At 39.8% G+C, this 13,102-nt stretch overlaps 1 protein-coding gene across 22 annotated transcripts in view; it reads right to left on the reverse strand.

Moving 5' to 3' along the window:
• The window catches only part of LOC135113598 (partitioning defective 3 homolog), a 95,884-nt gene that overhangs the window by 15,011 nt on the left and 67,771 nt on the right, over positions 1–13,102 (reverse strand). For 16 of the 22 annotated variants that reach the window (XM_064028993.1, XM_064028937.1, XM_064029029.1 and 13 more), the window contains 12 exons: positions 12,803–13,039; positions 12,327–12,429; positions 12,001–12,209; positions 10,743–10,979; positions 9,982–10,101; positions 6,268–6,440; positions 6,014–6,100; positions 5,470–5,598; positions 4,548–4,633; positions 2,970–3,419; positions 2,186–2,341; positions 445–533 (listed from right to left, as the gene is read on the reverse strand). In XM_064028993.1, coding sequence (XP_063885063.1) covers positions 445–533; positions 2,186–2,341; positions 2,970–3,419; positions 4,548–4,633; positions 5,470–5,598; positions 6,014–6,100; positions 6,268–6,440; positions 9,982–10,101; positions 10,743–10,979; positions 12,001–12,209; positions 12,327–12,429; positions 12,803–13,039 — 2,076 coding nt within the window. The remainder of the gene's footprint in view (positions 1–444; positions 534–2,185; positions 2,342–2,969; positions 3,420–4,547; positions 4,634–5,469; positions 5,599–6,013; positions 6,101–6,267; positions 6,441–9,981; positions 10,102–10,742; positions 10,980–12,000; positions 12,210–12,326; positions 12,430–12,802; positions 13,040–13,102) is intronic. The other 6 variants (XM_064029065.1, XM_064029023.1, XM_064029084.1 and 3 more) reach the window with 4 other exon arrangements.

Genomic DNA, 13,102 nt, shown 5'->3' on the forward strand with positions numbered 1-13,102 from the left:
TTAATGTACTCTGCTTCACCATCCTTTAATATACCAAAATGGTTCTACAACTTTCATTGCTTTCATCATTCATTCATTTTCACAACACAAGCATTTCTCAAGTAAAACATACATTTCAACTATTTGAATTCTTGATCTTTGCCTTAAATTCCACACCTAATAATTTTTTTTAAACATCAAAGCTTGCCATTCTCGTCATAATGCATCATAGAAATTCAGTAATTTTTCTTCATCACAGCTCTTTCCCTCAACCTTCATGCTTGTATACAAATGAAACAATGTACTGCTTTACTACCTTCTCACTTTTTTTCTAATTAAGGCTTTAGTTCAAAAGCCTAAAAAAACAGGCAAAAACACGAGTCTGAAGCAAAATGGTAGTGATGAGGAATGAGGATTATTCTAATTAAAACTATTACATGTATACAAAACTGCTCCACATCATACCTCTTGCACCATTGTCTGTAGAGATTCTAAGCTGGAAGACTTCTTCATGCCCAGACCAGGACCAAAGTCTAGCCTTGACCTTAAAGCATCTGGGAATGGTGAGGGTGTCAGGTCAGTGTGGGCAACAGCAACACACCCAATAGCAAAAGCTGCTACAACATGGTAATCATTATTTAAATCACCACATTTTCCTTGTTTTTATGACAGAGACTGACAACAAATTCAGGACATACACAGGACAAAACAAGTATGGACAAACATTCATGCATGCTGGACAAATCACAAGTATTAGTTAAGCTCATGGGTAAATCAATGCATGACTGCCTTGTTATAATGTAATGACTTATCAGATTTAAGGTACAATTCACAAGTGATTAGACTGGAAAAAAAAGAATAATCTACAGAGAGCAGAATTAATATATTTAAATCTAATACTCCTTTGCAAATTCATTCTGAAAATTATGAGTGAAGTTTCTGAAGTGAAAATGATTTTCTGGAAGTGGTGGATGGAAGGGAGATCTTAGAAATACAGTGCAGTAAAAAAGTAGTGAGGTCCCAAGACATAGTTGTAATTCATTCCATAAGATCACTCTTATTCAGAAGATGTTAGCATTAGAACCTAAAAGTATACCCTAATCCACCTATTTTTCTACCTGCATATCAGCCTGACACCCCATCCAAGACAAGGTGTTTACATGTATACATTTACACTTACATTAATAAGTATTCCCTCACACCTTAGCGTCTATGCTTCTAGTGGCGTGATGACAATCCTCATTGCTCACATTACTTATAAACACCCACATCTACTATTAAGAAAACTCTAACCTGGTATAAGAAATGCATGGAAAAAAATAAAAATAAAAAATGAAAAAAATTAATAAATAAAATAAAATAAAATAAAATAAAAAAATAAATAAATAAAAAAGGAGAATGTCATCCTGGTATAAAGATAGATGTCTCCTTGAATTCTGGATGTGTTTCAGCCTTACACAATGGGAGGCAATGCTGTCTTTGCTCAAATCTAAATGCCTAATTTGTAAAGCAGAATAATATCTTCCAGAATGAATAAATTATGCAAATAATTAAATAAATGAGTGAATAAAAATTAAATTTCCAGTTCAGCTCACACACTAGAAGATGTACAAGGCAGATGTTTGCAATGGAGGTATGTACTGTATTTAAATCATCTTTAGTCATGTGAGCATCAATCCTGTCACTCTAGCACAAGATTAATCTGTTATTCAAAATATTCTTCCACTTATGCAGTACATACTCACAAACTATGTAACTGCTTAATTTATTCAAGTGTACATTTATACAATGTCTGAATCTCCACTGTAGTGCACATTTCTTATCAAAAAAAATTATTATCAAACTCAACTATATTCATCCTATCACATGTTGGCACCTATACATTGTGATGTATAAGAAAAGAACTCAACATTTTGTAACTGATACATCCAGTCTTTAGCAGAAGAGGATCATGTTGTCTACTTTTTGTATAGCAAACCAAAATCTTTATCATAGCTGGAAGAAAAAATAATTAAGCGATAAATTGGAGAAATGCCTGAAGATTTTAGCCACTCGTGAATGACAATGCATGGAACCGAAAGATGTGATAACAGTTGACTTCTGCAAATGAAGGAATGACTAAGACTGATCAGAAATTAGGGTTGGAGAGGAAAGGGAAGGGAAAGGAGCCAAAAGAGAGAGGGACCACCATATCACCAACATTTACCCTGTGATGCTACGTGCTCATGCGGGGAGGAGGGTTGGTGAGCATGAGTGGTGCGCTGGTGGGGCTGAGAGGCAAGTGACTCATCTGACGATGCTCGGACCATCTTCCCGGTTGCTGCCAAGGCCTCCCGGCCCAACAATTCTCGGTTACGGGAAGCTAAGCAGACAACACCAGAAGAAAATTGTGAGTCTGAATTCCTAAAGACAGGCTGCCAGGGAGTTTTACTGAAGACTTGAAGGGACACTTTAGGCCTTACCAAATGCATAAGTTTATAGAGATTAGAAAGTTTCACATTCACATGAATACATTAGTTTTTTTCTGGAAAATATATACAAGATTAATTCCAACTTCATGAACTGCTTTAGAAAGTGATTGCATTCCTCCATCATACAACTTTTGAGCTGTATAAGGACTTCTTTGGTAGTGCATCACATCATATTTGCAATACATCCAATTATTTTTATAGTAAGGAATAACATTTGCACTAAATATAAAAAAAATTTTGAGGAAAAAGAAAGTTTGAATAAGAAAAACAAGCAAATAATTACTGTAAAACAATGAAACTCAGGATGCTGCTGCAAACCTGAAGCAGTTGTCCCACCATCCAGCATGCATTAAGTTCAGCCCTCACCACCACCAATCCCAAGCTCAACATAACACAATGGAAACAAACATAAACATCAAAAAAGAAAAAAAAAAAAAAAAAAAAAAAAAAAAAAAAAAAGCAGTAACAGATTTCAAACCAGTGATTCATCATGCACCAGGTAAATATTCTGTTAGTTACCCCAGTTGGAAATCATGTTGGAAAGATCCTGTCCAAAAGTTGTTCGCTGGTGTCCTTTATTGAAATGCCTCTCAAGGCTGCGGCTCACTGGGCTGAAGGGACCTCGGGGGTGCCCAGACTGACCCCTCCGCAGGGTAGCCCCCACTGGCTCACTCCCTCTTCTCAGCCCTGGCCCACGAAGGCCTTGAATAAACTGCTGCTTGGCTGACAGCTTTGTGCCCACACTTGAGCTTGACATTTGGTCTGACTTATTTTTGGGAGGCTTATTTTCATCTTTGGACTTGGATGGTAATGTATTTTGCTTAGTCCTGCCCCAGCGTGAAGTGTTTGGGGCAGGCCTGGCACCTGGCAGGGGATGTGAGGGGTGGGGGGGCCCAGGAGGAGGGTCAGTTGGTGGTACATCAATGCCCACCTCCCTTAAACCTGGCTTCACCTCTTCCTCAGGGCCACCTTAAGGGCAGAGACCACACCACGAGTTATGGCCAGCAGGAGAGATGTTATGGCAGGGCCTGATTCTACCTCAAGCACTGTACACTGATGATCAGTGACTTACAGTGTGCAGTACTCAAGGCAAGGGAAAACACCATTCCAAGTTGACTGTTAAGTTCTCATAAATTTCCTTTAGTCAATGAAAAAAATGTAAATATGAAAAAGGTTCTGAATTTAAAGTGAATACATCACGAGATCTACAATCAACATAGACGGTGCTCTTAAAATACAACTAAATAAAGAATATCAAAGCCCCAAATTCAAAGTACACTTTAACCTGAAACAGAGACAGAAACTACTTTGTAAGATTTCTATTGCAAACTTCACTGCTGCCAAGAGTCTCCAAGGGCTACTTAATAAGCCTAAGCATATCTCTGGATTAAACCGTCTGCAAACCCACACATAACAATAGAAGCAAGTCTGGATTAAGGGTTACAGCTGAAAACACACAACAACTAGTCTTACCATTTATGATAAATTCCCTAAACTCTATACAGCAGAAACAATGCACCTGATAACCCTGAGTAGTAGAGATGACTGACAAGCAACACTACAAGTTTTCCTACCATCACTGGCCTCAGACATTTTGAATATTTGGATACAAAATGAAAATTCCTGTTGTCCATACTCATGAGGAGTTTCAATAACCATGTTTGGTTGAGTATATGATTTAAATTTTTCTTTTTTATTAGAGCCTCATTGAAAGCATCACTATAAAAAATTGTGGAGAAATACCCAGAAAGGGACCATGTATCTGTCTACTTTTTGTCTTTAAGTTTGCAATGTCTATTTTATTTCCTCCTTTTATCAACAAATACCCCTGAAACTATTTATGATTCAATTAATGGCATTACTTGAAGTTTAATAATAATTTGGGTAAAACACTACTGTTTTGCATCTAATTTGTTTAACTTTATCAAAATGCACAATATAAATCAATTTGATACAAAAAGACAACTGTATCCATTTTAAATTGCAAATTACATTTCTCCTCTTTGAAAACCCGTGATGGTGGAGTCCACAACAAGCACCCGGGTAGGAAGAGAGAAGTGACACTGAGGAAGACAGACACACTCAAGAGAGACTAACCTGCCATCCCAGCTGCCCCAAGGCCCTGCGTGGCTGCCAACTTCTCCTGCGCCAACATTATCTGCTTCTGTTTCTCTCTTTCTTCCCTACAAACAATAAAATCCAACATAAGGGAAGAGAACAAGGTTCACACAAACCTGGTGATGATCTTACATTTAATAAAAAACTTATCTCTGTTGATCAGAGAAGCTTGGAGAGACTTCAGCTCTTCATTATGACTTGCTATAGGAAGAATCCTTCAATCCCTACATAGATGCAGTCTCCTCATCAGCTTATGTTCATAATCACATAAAATAAAATGCAAGAAAGCAGCAGCCTCTCTATGTTCTCAATAACATTTTTAATTATTTTCAGAAAGTTATATTTTCTATCAGTATGTACTATAACACATGATAATTAGATTTTCTAAACCAGCAAAATTTACTAATAACTAGTAATGAACAATATAACTCAAACTTGCTTCATGCTTAGTCAGTATCAACTTATTAATCTAATATTATCAATTCCATCTTTTGAACTGAATACTGACAAACCAATCATCCTTCCCACAGCAAAAAAAGTTTGTATTTCATGCCATGTCGAGGGTATATTGTGCCTGCAGAGGGGTAAGACCCATGGAGGGTTCCATTACTCTTCATTCTCCTCCATGAATTATAATATAATGTTGATGACTTCTGATACAATCAAATTTTTGAGCTTGAAATTTCAAAGCTAATGGCACTCCTTATATAATGAAGAAGATTTGCATGAAAAAGCTATAAGGTTCAGTCCTTTTCTAAGAATGCCTAAAGAAGATGGACAGATTCCTGTTTTTATCTTGACAGATGAATGTAACATCTTGGCTACCCCACTGACTATCCTAAGGCAGCAATGGACACACACACACACACACACACACACACACACACACACACACACCAACCTTGCTTTTTTATTGCGCTGGTAAGTATCAGTGTTCTTAGCATCCAGTGTAGCATGACGCTTCTCTGACATGCTCTGCCGGCCAAACTGATCCCTTGAGAACCCTGCCACATTCTCCTCCAAGGAAGTTCTGAAGAGGATTTGTACAATAACTGAGTTATCAATCAATGAGATATGCACAAAATAAAGACAAATTATCAATAACAGGTTTGTAGGAGCAAGGTTGACTGGAGGCTATAAAATGAGATCTATCAATGACTGACTGAACAGTATGTAACTGAAAATGTATAACTAAAAAAAAACATAATTTCCTTGGAGGACACTGGCACAGGCAGAGCAGTGTTAGGAAATCAGGTCAAATAATAAAGCATAAACTGTTCTATGATGCCCCTATTTCTTGCATGAAGTGTGTTCAATCATAGAAATGTTCAAGGCATAGTGACACTCATTTGTGACATACATTGATACTGAAAATGCTAAGTGAAATGAAAAGGGAAGATATGAATGGGAGCAGTGAAAAAAAAAAACAAGCAGACGGGACTCACTGGCTGGTGTAGGCATCATCAGACTGGCTGGGATGGTCACTGAAGCTTCCTGCAGAGGCCCCAGGACCATCATGTCCACTCATTTGTCTGCAAGTCAAACACAACAAAGGTGATTACAAAAATCTCCACAAAACTATCTTCATGCATTAAAAAAAAAAGCTACAAAAATACAACATATAAACAAAGCCCTGAAAACCTCTGCTAAGTTTTGTAAGGTCATGCATGCAATAAATGATGGGCACCAGAACACCAACCCTGAGAGGTGGGTGCCTGTGTCGTCATGGATGATGAGGGTGTCCCTGGATGGCAGGTTAACAGTTGGGGAGCCCAGGGTGCTGGTGCCACCCACAGCTGGTGCCAGGGACTCCCGGTCCACACGCATCACAAGCTGCTGCAGCTGGGAGGTGTTCCAGGTGTCGTGTGTGGCCTGCAGGATGATAAGAGGCATACCACACTACACTAGACAACACATTATTACATCTCTTCTTACACTAGGAAATACACTAAATCTCCTTTTTGTATGTCGCTTACATCCATTAGTCATTTAATACACAGATCCCTTTGTGTCTCACAACACAAGGGGGCAGTCACAACCTGCCCTCTAAAGACAACTCTCTTTCTCCACACTAAACTGCAAGCACCTAAATGCACACACACCCTTCACTCAAAAATTTTAAAATCATCATGGCGACTCCTACACCAGCCTCAGAGTTCCCATCTGGGGAGGGGACCATAAATGTCCCGAGGTCGGACTGCCTTTCTGTCAATGACCCTAAGTGTCTTGACACCCCCTCAATTTTTTCTTCATTAACTTCTGCAACATTCGTGGTCTAAGATCTAATTTTCAATCTGTAGAACACCACCTCTCCTCTTCTAAACCTCATCTTCTTTTCCTCACTGAAACTCAGGTGTCTGAGGCAACTGACAGTAGCCCCTTTTCTGTTCCCTCCTACTTTCTCTATCCTCATTTTCGATCCAAAGCTGGATGCTGCGTTTATGTGCGCAATGACTTAACCTGCTCTCGTGCCCACGCTCTTGAATCTTCCGAGTTTTCCACCATCTGGCTACGACTACAGAGTCACTCTCAAACTAAATTTATCTGTGCTGTATACCTTTCACCTAACTCCTCTTACTATAAGAAATTCTTTGACTACTTAACTTCCAAAGTGGAGCACATTCTGACCCTCTTTCCTTTTGCAGAGATCTCCATTCTTGGAGACTTCAATGTTCACCACCAGCTTTAGCTTTCCTCTCCCTTCACTGACCATCCTGGTGAACTAGCCTTCAACTTTGCTATCCTCCACAACCTAGAGCAATTGGTGCAATACCCTACTCGTATTCCTGACCGTCTTGGAGATATGATGAACATTCTTGACCTTTTTCTGACCTATAATCAGAAGGATTATAGGTCATGTAGCTTATGCTGTCACCCTTTCTTCTCCGTTGGGCTCCTCCGATCACAATCTCATATCTGTATCTTGTCCTATCGCTCCAATCCCTCCTCAGGATCCCCCTAAGCGAAGGTGCCTCTGGCGTTTTCCCTCTGCTAGTTGGGGGGACCTGAGGAGGTATTTTGCTGATTTTCCTTGGAATGATTACTGCTTCCGTGTCAGAGACCTGTCTTTGTGTGCTGAGCACATAACAGAGGTGATAGTGTCTGGCATGGAGGCGTACATTCCTCACTCTTTTTCTCGTCCTAAACCTTCTAAACCTTGGTTTAACACAGCTTGTTCTCGTGCTATCCATGATAGAGAGGTGGCCCACAAAAGGTACTTAAGCCTTCCATCACCAGAATCCAATGCACTTTATATTTCTGCCCGGAACCATGCCAAGTCTGTTCTCCAATTAGCCAAAAACTCCTTCATTAACAGAAAGTGTCAAAACCTTTCAAGATCTAACTCCCCTCGTGACTTCTGGCATCTAGCCAAAAATATCTCCAATAACTTTGCATCTTCTTTCCCTCCTTTATTTCAACCAGATGGCACCACTGCTATCAAATCTATTTCTAAAGCTGAACTCTTAGCTCAAACCTTTGCTAAAAACTCTACCTTGGACGATTCTGGGCTGGTTCCTCCCTCTCCTCCACCCTCTGAATACTTCATGCTACCTATTAAAATTCTTTGCAATGATGTTTTCCGTGCCCTTGCTGGCCTAAACCTTCGGAAGGCTTATGGACCTGATGGGGTCCCTCCTATTGTTCTCCAAAACTGTGCCTCCGTGCTTGCACCTTGCCTAGTCAAACTCTTTCAGCTCTGTCTGTCAACATCTACCTTTCCTTCTTGCTTGAAGTTTTTCTGCCTATCTAAAGTTTTTGAATCTATCCTTAACAGGAAGATTCTTAAACATTTATCACTTCACAACCTTCTATCTGATCGCCAGTATGGGTTCTGTCAAGGCCGCTCTACTGGTGATCTTCTGGCTTTTCTTACTGAGTCTTGGTCATCCTCTTTTAGAGATTTTGGTGAAACTTTTACATTTGTCTTGGACATATCAAGAGCTTTTGATAGAGTCTGGCACAAAGCTTTGATTTCCAAACTACCCTCCTACGGCTTCTATCCTTCTCTCTGTAACTTCATCTCAAGTTTCCTTTCTGACTATTCTATTGCTGCTGTGGTAGACGGTCACTGTTCTTCTCTTAAATCTATTAACAGTGGTGTTCCTCAGGGTTCTGTCCTGTCACCCACTCTCTTATTATTCATTAATGATCTTCTAAACCAAACTTCTTGTCCTATCCACTCCTACGCTGATGATACCACCCTGCACTTTTCCACATCTTTTCATAGACGTCCAACCCTTCAGGAGGTAAACATTTCACACAGGGAAGCCACAGAACGCTTGACTTCTGATCTTTGTAAAATTTCTGATTGGGGCAGAGCAAACTTGGTATTGTTCAATGCCTCAGAAACTCAATTCCTCCATCTATCAACTCGACGCAACCTTCAAGACAACTATCCCCTCTTCTTCAGTGACACTCAACTGTCCCCCTCTTCTACACTGAAGATCCTTGGTCTGTCCTTTACTTATAATCTGAACTGGAAACTTCACATCTCATCTCTAGCTAAAACAGCTTCTATGAAGTTAGGCATGTCTCCACCAGTTTTTCTCACTCCTCCAGCTGCTAACTCTGTACAAGGGCCTTATCTGTCCATGTATGGAGTATGCTTCACATGTCTGTGGGGTTCCACTCATACTGCTCTTCTAGACAGGGTGGAATCAAAAACTTTTCATCTCATCAACTCCTCTCCTCTAACTGTCTTCAGCCTCTCTCTCATCACCGCATGTTGCATCTCTAGCTGTCTTCTACCGCTATTTTCATGCTAACTGCTCTTCTGATCTTGCTAACTGCATGCCTCCCCTCCTCCTACGGCTTCGCTGCACAAGACTTTCTTCTTTCTCTCAACCCTATTCTGTCCACCTCTCTAATGCAAGAGTTAACCAGTATTCTCAATCATTCATCCCTTTCTCTGGTAAACTCTGGAACTCCCTGTCTGCTTCTGTATTTCCACCTTCCTATGACTTGAATTCCTTCAAGAGGGAGGTTTCAAGACACTTATTCATCAATTTTTGACTAATGCTTTGACCCTTTTATGGGACTGGCATTTCAGTGGGCATTTTTTTTATTGGATTTTTGTTGCCTTTGGCCAGTGTCCTTCCTACATAGAAAAAAATAAAATAAATAAATAAACAAAAAATAAATAAATACAATAAATAAATAAATGGTATACATCACTAATGGAATGGCTGTAAAGAGGTTCTACGGGGCAATGGCTAACCAACTTACAAATGGACTAAAGGGAAAAATATTGAGATGATGACCACAGCAATTTCAGATAACACACATTAATGACAATTATGACATCAATAATTGAGGCATCAGTTATATATACTCTTAAAAGTTAAGGCATCCACAGTATCAGACACTGGTAACTGTAACTCTCAGTCTCACTCAGTCATTGGGCACAACTCACCTTATAGTAGCTTTCATTCCGCAGAGCCCCATTGTTATTGGTCAGTCGCTGGATCACTGGGTTACGTACATCAAAGGTGTCATTAACAAATTCTCTCTCTGTGGGCAGCCGGTCATCATTCTGAAGATAAAATATTTACCTTTAAAACTGAAAATATGGTGATCAAGATTTCTGTATGGAAAAAAAAAAATAAAATAAAATAAAATAAATCTTATCCATCATGTACAGTGTGAAATATGACATGCTCAACTACATTATTTTGTTAGTAAAAAAAAAAATATATATATATCTACAAAATTAATCAGTCTCCTCTGAATTACCTTCCCTTTTAATTAATGTGAGATAGCATCCAAGAAAACAAAAATACAATCAAAGAGAAACAAAATAACTAAAGAATGCAGAAAGGAAAAATAATTCTTGCAGTTATTTCATATTTTAAGGAAAATGTGGTTTTCAAAGAGATTCTCAGACCTTCACCCTCATCCATAATTCTTATATTCTAATGTAATTCTGGAGAAATATTAAAGCATTTCATATTTATCTGTACTGCTGAGACGAGGCATCTATGTCACAGCTTGGAACTGAATCAGTTCTCTTCTTCTATGCCTTGTTTCAACAAAAATATTAAAAATAAATGAAAAATCTAAGTGGTTCTATCCTTGTCTCTACAATTTTCACTCAGTCTTCATCCTAGCAGCCACAGCACTGAGCTTCCCTCACCCACACCTTGCAGGGCAGAGGAGGCACAACCCAGTGTTCACCTTGTTGGAATGAAACGTTGTAGTGGCATCAGAGGCATCAGTGGAGCCCAGGTGGTCTGGGGTTGGGGTGGTTGGAGCAGACTTAGCTCCTCCCAGAGTCTCTGTGCCTGATGAGTTGGTAAGGAGGCTGTTGGCAGACTCCCGGCCTGACCTGTTAGCTGAGGAGGGACTTGACCGTTCCTTGCTGTGGTCTATTCTTCTGGCAACAGTGAGGGAGATCATGCCGGGAGTTGGACCCTGATTGGGGAAAATGTGAACAGTAAGTGTTTTCTGGTCATAACCAAAGGTCATTATCTTTATTCAGTCCTCTTCCACAACATTCTGCTTCAGTGTCATTATCAAGTAGTTACAGAGGCAATCTCTATGAAATTTAGAGAAAAGCCATAAGGTTCCTCTTCTATCTTCTTGTAAAGCTTGGAGCCTGACACTCAATGATGTCTCCCAAACTTTTCCCAATCACTGTAAAAACCCATTCCATCCAGAGATATTAATCTGGACTGGCAAACCACTTTGGATGACTTTTGTTTGTTATCCAGACTTTAATTTGGATACAAAGAGTATAGAGAATCCAGACGGGATTAATTTGTACCACTATGTGTTGATAATGTACACTTTTCATGTTGTACTCATCCATTAAGACCTTAGAAGATATATTCTTTTTATCATCTTCAATGGCATAAACTTTTTTTTTTTTATGTAGGAGGGACACTGGCCAAGGGCAAAAAAAAAAAAAAAAAAAAAAAAAAAAAAAAAAAAAAAAAAAGCCCACTGAAATGCCAGTCCCAAACTGTCCTCAAGACTCAATTTCTTCCTGATAAGTTTGGCTGTTGTCTTGCCCTCGAAAGTCTTGGTACATATGACAAATTAGTATATACAACCCCACACTTGCATATCACAGGACAGAGTATACACATGCAACACAATATTTACATATGACAATGTAAGTGAGGGATGCACATGCAATACCACACTCACACATGAACAGAAGTGAGGGATCAGTGTTCAATATATGGTTGGAAAGCAGTGGCTGGCAGCAGTAGTAAATATTACCAATAATGAAACAAAGCTTTCACCCAAAATGCTGAAAAGGGACACTGTCTTGACTCCTGTTAAGCAAATTTGTTCACTTACTAAAACTCTAAGATACAAATCTTCCATTACAAGACTGTCATGTAAGACATGCACAAAACTGTCATGTATGTCACCTCATTAAGATCAAAAGACAACCAGGAGAATTAAGGCACAGTTGAGGACCCACCTCCTGATGCATGGCAGTGCGCAGGGTCTTCATGGCCTCACTGTTGGGCTTCCCAAGGAGGGAGAGACCATTGATGTTCACCAGCTGGTCATTCTGAAGGAGACGGCCGTCCCTGGAGGCCGCCCCACCGTGGATCACATTCTTCACAAATATTCCCAAGTCAACTGAACCATTTGGACCTGAGCTAGTTTTCCCTTTCACACTCACTCCTGCAATATGTCACAAAGTCAATTACAATCATCTTCATGCTAAAGGAAGAAAGGTTGAGAGATTTCTTGTACAAAGGCATGTCAACAGAGTAAAGACCACACTGTAGGAAGTCTTACCTAGTCCTGCTCTTTCTGAATCATGAACAGGAATCTCAAACATGAGAATTTCTCTCTGCTTCCAAGGGAACATGAGGCTGTCATCAGCAGACTTTTCTAAGGGCTGCAGAAGGGATGGAAAGAAATAACAATATCAATGTTAATTAAAACAAGAAAGTATTTGAGTATCTGACCTTCACATTTATAAAGTACCTTCCCAAAATTATTCTACATCCTGACCCAAATGGAAACCTGCTTTCTCTCCTCCTTTTAATATTCACTTATATTCAATAATAAATTGGAGAGAGAGAGAGAGAGAGAGAGAGAGAGAGAGAGAGAGAGAGAGAGAGAGAGAGAGAGAGAGAGAGAGAGAGAGAGAGAGAGAGAGAGAGAGAGAGAGAGAGAGAGAGAGAGAGAGAGAGAGAGAGAGAGAGAGAGAGAGAGAGAGAGAGAGAGAGAGAGAAATACATCAGCAGATCAGAATTTCAGCAACTTACCAGCTGTCTAGGGAGTTGAGGGCTGGAGCTTTTGTCCTCATCTGCTACAGAGTCTACAGGTGCTGCCTCATTGCCACGCTGGTCTTGTCGTGACACAATGAGAGTTGCTGTGCCACCTATTGGAATCTGCCGAAGGAGTCCTGCTACTTCAGACTGGCTGTTACCTGTCACAGCAACTCCATTGACCTCCAGGAGACGGTCACCAATGCGAAGGGTTCCATCCTCTATGGCAGCTCCCTATAATGGACATGAAGGAATGAACAGCTGAGTTTGGGTTGACACATACTTTATCCCAATCAA

This window comes from Scylla paramamosain, chromosome 2 (assembly GCF_035594125.1).
Source record: "Scylla paramamosain isolate STU-SP2022 chromosome 2, ASM3559412v1, whole genome shotgun sequence".
Taxonomy (NCBI): Eukaryota; Metazoa; Arthropoda; class Malacostraca; order Decapoda; family Portunidae; genus Scylla; species Scylla paramamosain.